This window comes from Emys orbicularis, chromosome 16 (genome assembly GCF_028017835.1).
Source record: "Emys orbicularis isolate rEmyOrb1 chromosome 16, rEmyOrb1.hap1, whole genome shotgun sequence".
NCBI classification, from domain to species: domain Eukaryota; kingdom Metazoa; phylum Chordata; order Testudines; family Emydidae; genus Emys; species Emys orbicularis.
The window spans coordinates 3,262,016-3,280,121 of record NC_088698.1 but is presented as its reverse complement, the minus strand read 5'-3'; the positions used below and the strand labels follow the sequence as shown (position 1 = coordinate 3,280,121).

At 52.6% G+C, this 18,106-nt stretch overlaps 1 protein-coding gene across 1 annotated transcript in view; it reads left to right on the top strand.

Annotated features, from left to right (window-relative positions):
* Positions 1-3,400: 3,400 nt before the first annotated feature.
* Positions 3,401-18,106, top strand: part of RASAL1 (RAS protein activator like 1) — a 131,121-nt gene continuing 116,415 nt past the window's right edge. Inside the window, exon 1 of the mRNA XM_065417590.1 lies at positions 3,401-3,465. Coding sequence (XP_065273662.1) covers positions 3,401-3,465 — 65 coding nt within the window. The remainder of the gene's footprint in view (positions 3,466-18,106) is intronic.

Here is an 18,106-nt window from a genome sequence, read left to right as displayed (position 1 = left end):
CTGACAATGAAAATACATCCACGGCTGACTTCCAGGAATTCAGTAGGGAGACAAATAAGTTATGTGTGTTTAGTCCAGGCACACACAAAGAACAGCCATGTGTTTTTAGTCTAAAAAACTTCTCTAGGTAGAGAGAGCGCAGTGTGTGCATCTCCCGCAGGAACACGACTGCTGTCTCCAAAGACAGAGTTCTTAGCAATTTAAAAGTGCAGGACACAGAAACCCACGGTGTTGCCAATTCATAGCTCTACACACTGTAGTACAAGGGGCCAATCCTTATTCAATAGTCAGAGGAGTACTACTGAGTCAAAAATATATGTGGGCCTGATCCCTGCCATCAGACTGCAGCTGAGGTTGTAGGGCTGGACTCTCAGTGGAGCCATGCTGTCAGGGTGGGATAGGGCCCTGACAGCAAAAGAAGGCAAGTCTTTCAGCAGGACCCATCCCCATGGATTCTGGTGATGTGTGGGGATGGGGGAGTTGCATCCCAAATGCCCCTTGGGATAAGGAAGACACAAGATGGACTCAGTTGTTACGAATACGAAGGGGAGGGAGGATGCTTGTTGAGGCTACTAGAGACACAGACCCTCTGGTTCTCTCTGGCTCCCAGAATGACCAACACAGATGGTGCTGCTTGGTGGCTCCAGGCATTGTCTCTTGAAGTCTGTTCTGGGTCACAGCAGCAGAGAAGGGGCTTGGGGGTAGCCTGCTACACCCCTTGCAGTCTCCACAGGCCCCTCTATCCTTCTTCCTTGAGGAGAAACTCTGCCAGCTTAGCTCCTCAAGGTTTCCTGCCCCCACGGGAGGGGACAATCTGTCCCAGTAGCAATTAGCAATGACAGTGAAATCTATGGGACAGAGGAGTAGGAGTTTGAGTAGCTCTTCTAGTATTTATTAAGGTCTCCCCAAGACTTGGCAGGGGGTTCCTTAATTAGGGGTTTGCATGGGGAAGGTTTAGGTTGCACGGGGAGGTTTAGGTTGGATATTAGGAAAAACCTTTTCACTAGGAGGGTGGTGAAGCACTGGAATGGGTTACCTAGGGAGGTGATGGAATTTCCTTCCTTAGAGATTTTTAAGGTCAGGCTTGACAAAGCCCTAGCTGGGATGATTTAGTTGGGGATTGGTCCGTCTTTGAGCAGGGGGTTGGACTAGATGACTTCCTGAGGTCCCTTCCAACCCTGATATTCTATGATTCTATGGCAGACAAGATTGATATGAACTTCTGTTGGGCTGATCTGTCCCTGGCAGAGTTGGGTTTCTGACCACTGGTGTAATTTGCCACCATGACCCTTGCCCCTGTATTAATTTGGGGCCCACTGGAGCCAGTGGGAGCCTTTCTATTGACTTCAATGGACTTTGGATCAGGCCGTTGACAGGGTACTTGTAGAAGCTGCCTATTTATCCAGCTTCCATTCCCAGCACACACGCTATATAACGTCCCCCCCTCCCCCCGTTTTGCAGACCTGATGTGGGGCAGGAAGCATTCAGGAGATAAAAATCACATTGAGACACAGGGCTGATTCTCTCCCCTGGCCTGCTGCACCTCAGCATGACTCCAGTAACTCCAGTGGAGTTACTCCCCACTTACAGCAGGGTAAGCTGGCACTGAATCAGAGTCCACCTGTCATCACTCAGCTCCAACACGCGGCAGATGGCAGAGCGGGCTGTGGAGGTGGGCAAAGGAGCTATTCTTCTGGTAGATTTATGAGTATCAGGTGCAGAGGCAGAGCGTAGGGCAGTGAGAGCTGCAGCAGAAACACTGGGACGGTGCACCCCAAGGGTAATAACCCTCCCACTCCCTCATACACACATCCCTGGACTTCCTCCATCATCATCATGGCCAATCTCGGCTGATCGAGAGCCATCCGGATTGATCTCTAGCTAGGGCCTTAAGGCTGCACATTCCATCTGTGTCCATCACTGGCGAGCTTATCGCCCCACCAAAGCTTTTGGTGCCCACATGATCGCTGACTGCATAGCAGTGTTCTTCAATAAATGCACCTGGGCTTCCTCCCTCCTGGACCAAATTCCATCCTCAGCAACTCCTGGTTAACGCAGCAGGAGCTTTGCTGGGATGACTCCAGTGCAACCGAGGGCAGAAACTGGCCCCTTTTTTCTTGCAGAGAGGATAGTTTGTGAATAAGGTCTGAGCTGGGGACCTGGGTTCTGTTCCCAGCTCTCCCACTGCTCTGGTGGGTGACCTTGGACAAGACATGGCCTTGTCCTGTGCCTCAGTTTCCCCATCTATAAAATCGGGATACTGATGCTGCACAGAGGGCTGTGGGGCTTCTTTGTGTGTTTATAAAGCAGCTTGAGTTCCCTGGGGGGAAGGTGAGATGAAGTGGCATGGAATTAGGCAGTGCCCAGTGTAATGGTGCCCAGGGAGACCCGAGAGGGGATGGGAAGAGCTAATTAGTGTTTTGCTTTGCCCGGCTGGGGTGGCATTTGGGACTTTGTTAATCCCTTTCAAGGGTAATTAGTACAGTGCCAGCTTGTCTCAAACTCTCGGCTGGCTGCCAGCACCCAGGTGAAATGCTGGTGTGATGGCAAGCACAGTCCCAATGCAAACTGCAAGCCTGGGAGTGGGGCAGGTGAGTGGGCAGAGAGATGGAGGCGAGCAGTCCTGCTACCAACCTGGCTCTGTCATTTTAAACCTGGGTGATTCCCCAGCCTTTGGAATACAAGCCCTGGTTCTACTTAGTGAGCCAAGCCCAGACACTTGTCAGGGAAGAGGCTCGTTTGCAGGCAGGTGCAGCTTGAAGTGCATGTTAATTCACTGAAGCTGACGTAGGAGGGTGCAGAAGGGGACCGCTGCCCCTCGCTCCCCCTTTGGCCGGGAAGGGCGCATTTCCCCTGGCTGCAGCTAGGAGGCAGGGGAGCGCCACTCTGCCGGCTTCCGCCTCCTTAGCGGGTGTAGCTCTCCCCGGGCAACCTGTGGCTGCAGACACGATTCTGTCGCTGCCAGAGCGTTTCTCTGATCCTCTAGCAGCAGCTCGCGCTGTCTGCCGCCACTAGTGCCTGCTCGGGCAGCCTGCTCGGACGCTGGGGATGCACAGAGAAGCCGCATGGGCGCTTTGAACTGAAACTGACACCGCGACTGGAGGCTTTGGCACGGGCTGGTCGGTTTCACCTGCCTGGCGTTGCACTGGCAAGACACGTTTCTACGCGAGCCTTGATTTTTTGCTAAAGCAGCTGCTGTTCTGCTCGGAGCCAGGCAGAAGCCAGAAGAGAGGCAGGAGCAGAGCGCCCCGGGGCACAGAGCCCCACCAAACTCCCCCGGCGAGAGAGACAGACAGGACCCCGGATCCGAGCCGATCCGCCGCTGGGAGGCTGGGCGAGCCGATGGTTCCGAGGGACGATCAGCCCCGCCGCTGAGAACAGACCCAAGTTTGGGCTGGGGATGGCCCGGAACACGTCCCTGCATTTCAGAGTGGTGGAAGGACGGGGCCTGCCCGCCAAGGATGTGTGAGTTGGATTCCCGTGTGATGTCCCATCGCAGGGCGCTCAGCTGGGTCACGGCGCTCGCCTAGCGCTCTGGGCGGTCCTGGCTGAGGCAGGGGCCAGGGCTGCTCCGCCGCAGGGGCATCTCCCACTGCCGGCACCTGTGGTGCTGGCGGAGGAATTTGGCCCCAAAGAGGCTTGACTTGGGGTGTACAGTAGCTCTCGCCCCTCCCTGAGAGCATCTGGCTGATGCCTGGACTCCATTTCCATGCAGTCCAGTAAACGGACATACTCCCCGACTGCTGCCCAGTGCCTGGGGGCGGTGGGGGGCTCCTGGCTACCAGGAGTAGATGTTAGCTTGTGGAGAGCCAACCTATTGGCTCAAGACTCCCCCTTCCTGCACTTTGGCCTGGGGGACCCCCGGACTCCCCAGGCTGCCTCCCAGGGAGGAGAGGAGGAAATGGGCAGTCCAGGCTGGAGGCGACCAGGTGCATGTCCAAATATGAATTCTGGGCTTGCTCGTTAGCACTCTCCTGTTCCTTGGTTAATGTTGGCCTGGGTCAGAACCACTCCCCCAGATCTGAAGGTTGACATTTGAATCCCTATTTGAATTTTGAAAATGGCCTGAGTTACTAACGGGGTGACCCTGACCCCTCGACCTGCAAGGCAGTGTGTACCAAAACCAGATCTACATTTGGCAGCTGGTCCCATCTCTAGGCGTGTGTCACTTCCACTGATGTGAGGCCACCGCCTCCTGCTGCTAGATTTTAGCTTTGGAGCAGGGCTGGGTGTGGGGAAGGGAAAATATGATTTGGTCCAGCAGTCTCCATCCTGAGCTCGATTTACTGTTATCACTTATCCAGTTACTATTCTGATTGATATCGATCAATACATAATGAGATTGCAGCTGGCAGGCATCAGCATGGTGATACGTCACAGAGTGGCACTCCCTGGTGCTCACGGATCCCAGCCCAGAGGCAGAGCAGGAGATGGGCTTCTTCCCCAGGGTCTGTCCAATGCTTGGCTCCCAGGCTGCATCTTTGGTGTGCAGATGTTGTTGGGATGATGCTGACTAGAGGCAGTGATGTCTAGTAATTAGAATGGGGAGGCTGGGATTTGGGTTCTATTCCCAGCACTGCTACTGGGTCATTCTGCTCATGTCACTGTGCCTCAGTTTCCCCATATGTAAAAGAGAGGTAATGCGACTGCTCTACATCACAGGGAGGCTGCAAGTATGAATTAATGACTGTCCAAAGCTTGGAGTGTTTGTGCTCCTTGGCTGGATGGCAGCAGAGAGATATACAATGCCACACGCACTATTCACATTTCTCCATATACCCTGACACTTTCCACTGCCGAGCTCTCTTTTCATAACTCAGCTGGAGAAACTCCTGACCTGGATTTTGGCATGAAGTCTCAAGGCCACTGCGGCATAGAGGTGATGCAGTTCCATTGGGGTAAATTAGGTCTTCAGTGCATGAGCACTTTTCACCAAGCAGTTTCTGCACTGATTAAAGCCCAGCTAGGTCTGTGTGCTAACTCCCCAAATGGTCTCGCCTGTTTCTGAAGCACAGTTTAGGACTGGGAGTGTCTCTGGTAGGAGAATGGGCAAGCTCCCTAGTCTGTATTGCACTGACTATTCTTTGTATTCCAAAATCTGCAGGTCTGATTGTCCCCTGCCTGTCCTTTGCATGGCCATTTATTCCCATGTAAATTGGGGTAAACCTGCTCCCAGCTCATAACTCTCCAGCTATACACTTGAAAGGCTACAGTGGCACAACTGCACTGCTGCAGTGCTTTGGTGTAGACATTACCTACACCAGCAGGAGGGGTTCTCCCGTCACGATAGTAGCTCGATCAATGGAAGAATCCTTCCGTCAACCTCGCGCTGTCTGCACAGGGACTTAGGTCAGCTTAACTATGTCACTCGAGGATGTGGAATTGTCACCAATTGTCTAGTGTAGCCCAGCTCTTAGACTGCTAACCAACAGTGGACTTATTCCCCTCTTGTTTACACTCATCTAAATCTGGAGCTACAACCCTGCAGTCTGAGAGCCCGATTCTCCATTTCCTAGTGGGTGTTAACACGAGTGGGAAGTCAGCAGAGTGGGTACAGAAAGCCATCATTTGGATTTGGGAGCAATTTTCATTTTGTCAATGCTCACAATACTTGATGTTTTTGGATTTTGTGGGGGGCGGGGGTCTTCAAGCCCCAGCTTCTGGAGTCACGTGAGAAGACACTTTCATTTAAAAAGAAAAATCAGTTTATATCCTTTATGGTAGTGGAAAAATCTTGTCAACATAGTGACAGCACAACCTAGCAGCTCAGAAGCAAAAAGCAACTTAGAACCACCCCAAAAATGTAAGGGGGGTCGTTTGCTTATTCTCATGATTTTTGGATGCTTGGAGCTGACCATATTCTGCTGCACACCCACAGTTTCCATGGTTCCAGATATCTGGCTAAGGGGCAGGGCAATGGGGAACCAGGGGCTATGCAGTGAAACTGGTGTGAGAAGAGAATTAGCACAGTGACATTTACAAAACCTACCTGTCTATCTGAGGCCTGGCCTACACTTAAGATTGACATAGGGCTGGTCGGCACTAGACAATTAGCTCCACTCAGCTATGTTGCTCAGAGGTGTGAAAAATCCACCAGAGCGCTGTAGGTAAGCTGCCCTAAGTCCCCATGTATACAGTGCTAGGACAATGAAAGAATTCCGTCCATCTAGGTACTGCCTCTCGGGGAGGTGGATTCCCTGTGCCAAAGGGAGAAGCCCTTCTGTTGGCATAGGTAGTGTCTACACTGAGGTGCTGCTGTGTCACTGTAGCATTTCAAGTATAGAAAAGCCCCTAGCTATGTTGCTCGGGGGGGTGAAATCCCAAGTGATTCAGCTGTGCCAACCTAAGGGTACGTCTACACTTACCTCCGGGTCCGACGGCAGGCAATCGATGTTCTGGGATCGATCCCGGAAGTGCTCGCCGTCGACGCCGGTACTCCAGCTCGGCGAGAGGAGTACGCGGCATCGACGGGGGAGCCTGCCTGCAGCATCTGGACCCGCGGTAAGTTCGGACTAAGGTACTTCGAATTCAGCTACGTTATTAACGTAGCTGAATTTGCGTACCTTAGTCCGAAGTTGGGGGTTAGTGTGGACCAGGCCTAACCCTCAGTGTAGCCACAGCCGGGTCGACAGAAGAATGCTACCACCACTCAGGGAGGCAGTATTCCTACAGCCATGGAAAACCCCTTCTGTCACTGTAGGCTGCATCTACACTAGGGGCTTAGTGCGGTGTAGCTATACTGCTGCAGTCCCCACAGTGCAGACAAACCTTTAGGGTTTTATCCTGCGGCCCATCACCGTAGTATCTGAACGTTTTCCACATAAACTCCATAGCAATAGCCAAGTCCCTAGTGGACTTTGTGTTCTCTCTGGCCCTTCTCCCTTTATGGGATCACAACTCTGCTTGCGGTAGGGTTTGGGTGTGTTAGGTTGACTTGTTTCACAACGTTTTTGTTGGTTCATTGGTAGGGGCTTGTTAGGAAGGAATATCAGTATTGGGGTTTGAGGGCAGAAAGGGGGGTCAGTGTTGGGGATTTATTGGGTAGAAGGGGGGTGATAAAGTGGGAATCTTCTGTAATATTTTTATGACCCCAGTGTGTGCCTCGATTTCCCCTATATTTTCCATGGCTACCTGGCAGGGTGTGGGGGAGGACTATTTGTTCTCACAGCATGCTAAAGCCTGGTCTACACTAGAAACTATGTCGCTATGGAGTGAGAAAAATCCACACCCCTGTGCGGCATAGTTAAGCCAACCTAAGTTCCTGTGTAGACAGTGACAAAGCCCTGGCTGGGATGATTTAGTTGGGAATTGGTCCTGCTTTGAGCAGGGGGTTGGACTAGATGACCTCCTGAGGTCTCTTCCAACCCTGATATTCTATGATTCTATGATGGAAGAATTCTTCCGTTGACTTAACTATCAACTCTTGGGGAGGTGGATTACCTACGCCAATGGGAGAACCCCTCCCATCGCCACGGGGAGTGTCAGCAGTAAAGCTGTGCTGCCGTCGCATTTTAAGTGTAAACAAGCCCTAAGAGACTCAGGCCATGCCTACCTACAGAGTGAAGCCGACTTACGTTACATCGACGATCATAAATGGCTGTAATTACATTGCTTGTGCATGTTCACACCATGCTTCTTGTGTTGGCGGAGCGCGTCCACAGTTGGTGCTCTAGCACTCACAGAGAGAGCAGTGTACCATGGGTAGCTATCCCACCGTGCAAATCACCACCTTCTCCCGCTAGGCATCCTGGGACGGGATCACCGCCCCCATGATGCATTTTTCCCCAGACCATAATTCCAAGGACTTCCGACAGTTTCGTGCTGTTTTTCAACTGCCCCTATGAACTTTGTGCCCGCCATCTCTTCCTAAAAGCATGGATCCTGCACTGCTCTCCAGTTTTGTCATGAGTGTTATGAACACAACACGGCTGATCCTGCAGTATTTCATGAGCTGTGACTCTGAACAGGAATCCATGGTGCTTGCCCTGCTGTGTGCCATGGAAAGAAACAATTCAAGATTGATGTTGGCATTCACAGAGCAGCTGCACACAGCGAACCGTCGCTACTGGGCTTGGGAAACAAGCACCGAGTGGTGGGATCGGATTGTAATGCAGCTCTGGGATGACGAGCAGTAGCTGCAGAACTTTCATATGCGCAAAGCCACTTCCTTGAACTGTGGGCGGAGCTCACACCCTCCTCCTGCATCCCTGGCACAAGGAAACCAAAATGAGAGCTGTCCCAACAGTGGAAAAATGAGTGGGGATCACTGTGTGGAAGCTGGCAACTCCAGACTGCTACAGTTGCGAATCAGTTTGGAGTTGGGAAGTCCACCGTGGGGGTTGCGTTCCCGCAAGTGTGCAGGGACATTAATCACCTCCTGCTACGAAGAACCGTGACTCTTGGAAATATGTGTGAAAGAGGGGATGGCTTTGCAGCAATGGAATTCCCTAACTGCAGCAGGGCAATATCCCAATTTTGACCCCCGACCGTCTTGTGACAGAGTACATCAACTTCTTTATGGCATTGCAGGTGCTTGTGGATCACCCGAGTCGTTTCACAGACATCAATGCGGGATAGTCAGGGAAGGTGCATGGTGCACTCTTCTTCAGGAACACTGGCCTGTACAGAAAGCTACATGCAGGGGGATGTTGAAATGCCTATAGTGATCCTGGGAGACCCAGCCTACCCTTACTCCCATGGCTCATGACGCCTTACAAGGAGCACTTCAACAATAGTCTAAGCAGGTGCCAAATGCTCATAGAATGTGTGTTTGGCAGATTAAAGGGTCACGGCCTTTTAGGCAGGTTGGACCTCTCATGGTCATAGCGGCCTGCTGTGCTCTGCATAAGATTTGTGAACCCAAGGGTGAAAAGTTTCCCTAGGGGTGGAGCGTGGAGGCAGATTGCGTGGTGGCTGATTTTGAGCAGCCAGACACTAGGGCTATTAGAGGGGCTACGTGGGGTGGAGGGTGGGAGGGGACTATTTGAATCAGGGAGGCTTTGAAGCAGCATTTTGACAATGAGCCCCAGTAATGGGTCTTTCTGTAATGAATTAAGCCAGGTAGTCTGCCACTGTGTTTGACTTTCTGTTGCAACTACCCTATGCAGATCACCAATAAAGAATCACTGTCTTGTAAGACTCAATTTTTATTAAACAATAAATGTCCCTGGGGTGGAGTGCAAGGGGTACCGCAAGAGGCTGGGGATGTGAGAGGAATGTGTATGGGGAGGTTGGGAAGGGCAAGGAACGCAGTTCTGTATGGGCTGCAAGGGGGCGAGGGTCGAACATGCATATGTTCCGCCTGCAGTGCAGTTAAGGACCTCAGCATCTCTGTTTGGTCCTCCATGAGCTTTATTATCTGCTCCTGGCCCTGTCTCCTGTCCTGGCCCTGTCTCCTCTCCTGGCTATCCATTTGTAGTTTATTGTCTCTCTCCATGCCCTGTGATCACTATCAGCCTGATCTGACGATTGCAGAAATTCCTGAAAAATATCCTTACTGCTCCTTGTTCACCTCCTTAGCTAACGGAGGCGCTCCATCAGTGCGTAGGAGCTGGCCCTCAAGGGCACATCTGCAGAAGCAAAAGAAACAACGCACAGAGTCAGTATTGTGTGTGCACTCAGTATTGAATCATAAAAGTTACATAACCTCTTTCTCGCTTTCCTTTGGCCAGCACGCAGCACAGCCAGAGCTCTAAACATGGTGAGTTCAGCCTGGGGCGGGGGGTGCAAGATGAGACAGGGTCTGGGTGGTTTCAGAACGGGATCAGTACAAGCACCTGTGGTCACTATTCTGAATACTGGCACCATTTTCCACAGGCAGGGGTGATCAAAGTTGAAATCACACTACTGAGAATAATGAAAGATGCAAGGGAGCATCTCCTGCATATGTGCGGCTTCAGACCAGGTCTGTATGCTGCTCGCCCATGTGCTGCTTTGGTTCCTGCACAAGTAATTGCCGATTGGCACAGCAAAGTTTCCTACAACGGGGGAAGAAACAAAGCCGCTCTGCCAAGGAACCTTTGGCAGAGGATTGCAGAGTACCTTCAGGAAAGTTTCCTAGAGATCTCCTTGGAGGATTCTCAGGAGATCCCGGTGTCCATTAACAAACTCTTCTGCAGAGCCCCCACTGCGTAACTGCACAGGGGAATGTGAAGGAGATGCAAATAGTACCTTGTGTTTATTTCAATCTCTTCTCCCATGTGCATCACGGAACAAAAAAAAAGAACACCTCGACCTCATATAAATCGTGCACTATCAAAGAAAAATGAGTACTTACTGGAGTCCCTCTCCTGCTTCAGGCACACCAGAGCTGGACTGCTGGGACTGGCTAGACCCCTCCAGAGTCAAAAAGAGGTCCTGGCTCACCATGACACCGGACGAGCCTGTTGCACGTCCTCTTCCAACGGGACCTCCTTGTGGGGCTCCACAGGTGGGGCCTGCAGTGCACCTGGCAGTGCAGGTGGGGTCGCCGCCAGGTTCTGGTGTACAGCTCCTTGTAGAAGCTGCATGTTTTCGGTGCCACACCAGAGAGCAGGTTGCAGAGTGGCAGCTGTGTTAGTCTGTATCAGCAAAAAGAACAGGAGAACTTGTGGCATCTTAGAGACTAACACATTTATTTGGGCATAAGCTTTCGTGGGCTACAGCCCACTTCATCAGATGCATGCAGTGGAAAATACAGTAGGAAGAGATATATACAGAGAACATGAAAAAATGGGTGTTGCCATACCAATTCTAACGAGACTAATCAATTAAGGTGGGCTATTATCAGCAGGAGAGAAAAAACTTCTGTAGTGATAATTAGGATGGCCCATTTCAAACAGTTCACAAGAAGGTGCCTATACACAAATGCAAGAAGCCTGGGAAACAAGCAGGGAGAACTGGAAGTCCTGGCACAGTCAAGGAATTATGATGTTATTGGAATAACAGAGACTTGGTGGGATAACTCACATGACTGGAGTACTGTCATGGATGGATATAAACTGTTCAGGAAGGACAGGCAGGGCAGAAAAGGTGGGGGAGTTGCATTGTATGTAAGAGAGGAGTATGACTGCTCAGAACTCCGATATGAAACTGCAGAAAAACCTGAGAGTCTCTGGATTAAGTTTAGAAGTGGGAGCCACAAGGGTGATGCCGTGGTGTGAGTCTGCTATAGACCACCAGACCAGGGGGATGAGGTGGACGAGGCTTTCTTCCGGCAACTAGCAGAAGTTACTAGATCGCAGGCCCTGGTTCTCATGGGAGACTTCAATCACCCTGATATCTGCTGGGAGAGCAATACAGCGGTGCACAGACAATCCAGGAAGTTTTTGGAAAGTGTAGGGGACAATTTCCTGGTGCAAGTACTAGAGGAACCAATTAGGGGCAGAGCTCTTCTTGACCTGCTGCTCACAAACAGGGAAGAATTATTAGGAGAAACAAAAGTAGATGGGAACCTGGGAGGCAGTGACCATGAGATGGTCGAGTTCAGTATCCTGACACAAGGAAGAAAGGAGAGCAGCAGAATACGGACCCTGGACTTCAGAAAAGCAGACTTTGACTCCCTCAGGGAACTGATGGGCAGGAGCCCCTGGGAGAATAACATGAGGGGGAAAGGAGTCCAAGAGAGCTAGCTGTATTTTAAAGAATCCTTATTGAGGTTGCAGGAACAAACCATCCCAATGTGTAGAAAGAAAAGTAAATATGGCAGGCCACCAGCTTGGCTTAACAGTGAGATCCTTGCTGATCTTAAACACAAAAAAGAAGCTTACAAGAAGTGGAAGCTTGGACAAATTACCAGGGAGGAGTATAAAAATATTGCTCAGGCATGCAGGAGTGAAATCAGGAAGGCCAAATCACACTTGGAGTGGCAGCTAGCAAGAGATGTTAAGAGTAACAAGAAGGGTTTCTTCAGGTATGTTAGCAACAAGAAGAAAGTCAAGGAAAGTGTGGGTCCCTTACTGAATGAGGGAGGCAACCTAGTGACAGAGGATGTGGAAAAAGTTAATGTACTCAATGCTTTTTTTTTTTTTTTTTGCCTCTGTCTTCACGAACAAGGTCAGCTCCCAGACTGCTGCACTGGGCAGCACAGCATGGGGAGGAAGTGACCAGCCCTCTGTGGAGAAAGAAGTGGTTTGGGACTATTTAGAAAAACTGGATGAGCACAAGTCCATGGGGCCGGATGCGCTGCATCCAAGGGTGCTAAAAGAGTTGGCGGATGTGGTTGCAGAGCCATTGGCCATTATCTTTGAAAACTCATGGCGATCGGGGGAGGTCCCGGATGACTGGAAAAAGGCTAATGTAGTGCCCATCTTTTAAAAAGGGAAGAAGAAGGATCCAGGGAACTACAGGCCAGTTGGCCTCATCTCGGTCCCTGGAAAAATCATGGAGCAGGTCCTCAAGGAATCAATTCTGAAGCATGTAGAGGAGAGGAAAGTGATCAGGAACAGTCAGCATGGATTCACCAAGGGCAAGTCATGCCTGACTAACCTAATTGCCTTCTATAATGAGATTGGCTCTGTGGATGAGGGGAAAGCAGTGGACGTGTTATTCCTTGACTTTAGCAAAGCTTTTGATATGGTCTCCCACAGAACTTCTTGCCAGCAAGTTAAAGAAGTATGGGCTGGATGAATGGACTACAAGGTGGATAGAAAGCTGGCTAGATCGTCGGGCTCAACGGGTAGTGATCAATGGCTCCATGTCTAGGTGGCAGCCGGTATCAAGCCGAGTGCCCCAAGGGTCGGTCCTGGGGCCGTTTTTTTTTCAATATCTTCATTAATGATCTGGAGGATGGCGTGGACTGCACTCTCAGCAAGTTTGCAGATGACACTAAACTGGGAGGAATGGTAGATACGCTGGAGGGTAGGGATAGGATACAGAGGAACCTAGACAAACTAGAGGATTGGGCCAAAAGAAATCTGATGAGGTTTAACAAGGACAAGTGCAGAGTCCTGCACTTAGGACGGAAGAATCCCATTCACTGTTACAGACTAGGGACCGACTGGCTAAGCAGCAGTTCTGCAGAAAAGGACCTAGGGGTTACAGTGGACGAGAAGCTGGATATGAGTCGACAGTGTGCTCTTGTTGCCAAGAAGGCTAACGGCATTTTGGGCTGTATAAGTAGGGGCATTGCCAGCAGATCGAGGGACGTGATCATTCCCCTCTATTCGACATTGGTGAGGCCTCATCTGGAGTACTGTGTCCAGTTTTGGGCCCCACACTACCAGAAGGATGTGGAAAAATTGGAAAGAGTCCAGTGGAGGGCAACAAAATGATTAGGGGGCTGGAGCTTATGACTTATGAGGAGAGGCTGAAGGCACTGGGATTGTTTAGTCTGCAGAAGAGAAGAATGAGGGGGGATTTGATAGCTGCTTTCAACTACCTGAAAGGGGGTTGCAAAGAGGATGGATCTAGACTGTTCTCAGTGGTACCAGATGACAGAACAAGGAGTAATGGTCTCAAGTTGCAGTGGGGGAGGTCTAGGTTGGATAGTAGGAAAAACTTTTTCACTAGGAGGGTGGTGAAGCACTGGAATGGGTTACCTAGGGAGTTGGTGGAATTTCCTTCCTTAGAGGTTTTTAAGGCCTGGCTTGACAAAGCCCTGGCTGGGATGATTTAGTTGGGAATTGGTCCTGCTTTGAGCAGGGGGTTGGACTAGATGACCTCCTGAGGTCTCTTCCAACCCTGATATTCTATGATTCTATGAAGGTGTGAGTAATAGTAGGGGGGAAATTAGCATGGGGAAATAGTTTTTACTTTGTGTAATGACCATTCCACTCCCAGTCTTTATTCAGGCCTAATTTGATGGTGTCCAGTTTGCAAATTAATTCTGGTTCTGCAGTTTCTCGTTGGAATCTGTTTTTGAAGTTTTTGTTGTTGAAGAATTGCCACTTTTAGGTCTGTAATCGAGTGGCCAGGGAGATTGAAGTGTTCTCCAACTGGTTTTTGAATGTTATAATTCTTGATGTCTGATCTGTGTCCATTTATTCTTTTACGTAAAGACTGTCCGGTTTGGCCAATGTACATGGCAGAGGGGCATTGCTGGCACATGATGGCATATATCACATTGATAGATGTGCAAGTGAACGAGCCTCTGATAGTGTGGCTGATGTGGTTAGGTCCTATGGTTCCCTTGAATAGATACGTGGACAGAGTTGGCAACGGGATTTGTTGCAAGGATAGGTTCCTGGGTTAGTGTTTTTGTTGTGGTGTGTGTGTGTGTGTGTGTGGTTGCTGGCACAACAGAGAGACAGTTGGCCTCCCTTGCCTTCTGGTACGCCTGCCTCAGCTCCTTTATCTTGGCACAGCCCGGCTGCGTGTCCCTGTCCCCTTCTCATCCATGCCCTGAGCAATCTGCTTGTAGGTGTCTGTCACGGAGTATGGGGGACTCAGGGCCCTGCACCCCCGGCATCCTGCGACTCTGCCTTCAGCGACCCCTCCCACAGCCTTTGTTCAGTTTCCGGGGCAAAGGTGTCACCTCGCCTCTAACCCCTTCCTGGGTTCTCATGTTACATGCTCAGGTATTCTCCGTCGGTCAGTCTCCCATCCCCCAATGCAGACCATCCTAGCCACACTCCCCTGTCAGCATTCAAAGCCCACAGTAAGAACAGTCCCAGTTCGTCACAGTGTCAAAGATCCTATGGCTGGATCAGCTGCTACTGCACAGCCTCCTCTCCCCACATACCCAGCAACTCTGGTGTACTCCAGGCGGGAGCGTGTTTGCTGTGGAGAGCTGGCATGGTCAGCTGGGAAGATCAATGTGAGCTGTCCAGGCCAAGCAAACATGAAGAGGAATTTCAAAAATTCCCCGGGCTTTAAAGGGGGAGGAGCACATGCCTGTGTATCTGGCTGAAGGGCAGCGGAGTAGAAACTGCTGACCAGAGCGGTCATGATGGGCATTGTGGGACACCGCCTGGAGGTCACTTAGGGTGACCTAACCAAGCACACTGACACTGCATCGCGCTAATGTTGTCACAAAAAGCTCTATGCTTCTCGTCGAGACCGAACTGAGCGGGGTCACTTTAACCAGTGACCCGGGGAAGTTCGAACCTACCCCCGTTCCCATGGATGCCCCAGCATCCCTCCCATTCCTTGGTGAGAATTACACCAGGCCCCTCCAGTTTCACGCCCCCCCTTAGGTCGGGGGTACTCGATGGCACTCGCAGTTCGCATGTCTGAAGGTTTATGCGGCCTGTGCCCTTTTTCCACCCCAATACCCCTGGGGTTCCAACTGGGCTGGGGTCTTTTCCCAGCGTTCCAGTCTGGAGGTCGGTGATTCGGGCTCTCTTGGTTCAGAGCCCCCCTTTGAACCTTGGCCACCCTCTGGAAAGGCTCCTCTATGCTGGGCAAGGGTCCTAAAGCCGTTTTCCCCTTGCCCCGGGCCTTCCTCCCCCTCTGACAGGGGTCACAGGATCGGCAGTACTGCCGGACAGTAACAAAGACCCCAGGCCAGTAAAAGCTCCGTAGCAGCCTCTGCTGGGTACGCCAGGTTCCCTGGTGCCCTGAGAGGGGGGTGTCATGGGCCCGGTACAGCAGCTGGTGGCGATACTTCTGGGGTACCACCAGTTGCCTCCTGATCCCCCCGACTCCATTTTCCCTGGGGGAGCCCATTCTCGGTACAGGAACCCCTTCTCCCACAGGAACCTTTTCCGGCCACCTCTCCCCATGGTCTGTACCGCACTGAGGTCGGCCAGGTCCCTTATCTTCCGCAAGGAGGGATCTTTCTGCAACTCGGCCTGGAACTCAGCAGCTGGGACAGGGATGGCCACCTGCTCTTTCTCGCCGGCTGGGTCTGAAGCTGCAGCCTCCCTGAGCCGTGTCCCTGGGTGTTCCCTCCCCACCAGGTTAGGGTCCTGCGCCTCGGGCAAGGCACCCTCTCCAAGGTCAGGGCGCAGTGCCCCTCGCCGGTTCTGACTACGGGTCACAACCAGGGCACCCTGGGGGTTGCTTGGCCAGTCCTCCTGGTCCTCCCCCATCAACACCTCAGTGGGCAAATACGGGTGTACCCCCACATCCTTGGGGCCCTCCTTGGCCCCCCACTTCAGGTGTACCCTCACCACGGGCACTTTGACTGGTGTCCCACCCACCCCCGTCAGGGTCAGGTAGGTGTTGGGCACCACCTGATCTGGGGCCACCACCTCGGGCCGGGCCAGCGTCACCTCTGCGCCCGTATCCCAGTATCCATTGACCTTCCTCCCATCCACCTCCAGGGGAACAAGGTACTCTCTCCGGAGGGACAGCCCCGCGCCCACCGTATAAACCAAAAACCCTGAGTCTGGAGCATCCAGCCCCCCAGAGGAGCTGGCCTGGAGCTCTCCTCCCTCCTTAGCAGGTGGTACTCTGCCAGCCCCCCTTCCCTGGGAATGCTGCCTCTCGCCCAGCTGGGTCTCTGCCCAGTCAACCCTCTGTGGGTTTGGTCTGCTCAGTCTGTCCCTGAGCCTGGGGCACTGGGCCCGTATGTGGCCTCTCTGGCCACAGTGATAGCAGCCCATGTCCCATGGGTCCCCTCGAGTGGGTCGGATGGCCCTGACGCCGGATGTTCCCCTTTGATGGGGGTTTTCCGTATTTTCCCGCTGGGAGGTCCCATGGTGACTCTCTCTCTGCGTTGTGGTGGGACTGTTCCTTTGGGACTCCTCCCTGTTATCCCCTGACCGGCTCTTTACAAACTCATCGGCCAGCCGGCCTGCATGTCGCGGGTTCTCTGGTTTTTTGTCCCTCAACCACAGCCTCAGGTCAGATGGGCACCGCTCATACAGTTGCTCCAGTACCAGCAGTTTAACCAGGTCCTCCTTCGTCTGGGCCCCATCTGCCCACTTGCTGGCGTATCCCTCCATGCGGACGGCTAGTTGCAGATATGAGGTCTCAGGGGTTTTATCCTGACTCCGGAACCTTTCCCGGTACATCTCAGAAGTCAGCCCAAACTCACGTAGCAGGGCCTTTTTGAATAGTTCGTAGTCCCCTTTCTCCGCCTCTTCCAGTTGGCGGTACAATGCCACGGCTTTGGGGTCCAGTAAGGGGGTGAGAACCCAGAGTCTGTCCGCAGGATCAACCTGGTGCAGCTCGCAGGCCGTCTTAAAGGCATCCAGGAAGTCATCCATGTCCTCCCCCTCCTTACGTGGGGCCAGGATGCACTTATCAAAGCTCCGTGCAGTCCTGGGTCCCCCCTCACTCACCGCAGCTGGGGTCTCGCAGCCCCTCAGCCTCGCCAGCTCCAGTTCATGGGGCCTCTGTTTCTCTTTCTCCTCCCGTTCATGCTGTCTCTGTTGTTCACGATCTGCCAGCTCTCTCAGTTTTAGCTCTTTCTCCCATTCCAGCCAGTTCCGCTCCACGGATGCCGCGCGTCGCCGGGAGGATCCCCTGCTGGCCAGCGAGCGTCGCCGGGAGGATCTCCTGCTGGCCGGGGGGGTCACGGCGCCCTCGGTATTTGCTGGGCTCCTCCCCACCCTTCCCCTAGGCATAGGAAGGAGGGGTCTCGGGAAGCCCTCAGCAGCCGGCTGACCACTCCCAGCTGGGACAGACACTGGGGCCTGCACTGCATTTGCCAGGCTGCTTCCCTCAGAGACAGGGATCAGTTCATTCGAGCAATCTCCCTCCTCCAGCTGGGCAATGAGCTGTTCTTTGGTGAGCCTCCCACTGCGCAGCCCCCTCTGCTTGCACAGCTCCACCAGGTCGCTCTTAAGCCGCTTGGCATCCATCTTCCTGCTGGCCACTCACAGGCCTGGGTGCTCACCGCTCCCCACAGTTTCCAGGGGGACCCCTAGTGTGCCAGCCCTTCTCGAGGTCACCACCTCTCTGCCAGGGTCGAGCTGCAGACTCCTCCGCCCCTGGGACCGCTCACTGCAATCCCCCCGGGGGACCCTGTTACTGCAAAAGTCCTTCTCGCTGGTCACACACTCCCAGGGGTGATAACCGTCTCTCTCTGACTCTTCAGCATGCCTGGTCCCCGTCAATCCCCCTTCGTTTTACTGCTCCCCAGTCACTTACTGCAGGAAGCGCCGTCCACGTGGTGCAGTAGATCCCACCGCTGCCACCAGTTGTCACGGAGTATGGGGGACTCAGGGCCCTGCACCTCCGGCGTCCTGCGATTCACCATGACTCTCAGCCAGCCAGTAAAGCAGAAGGTTTATTTAGA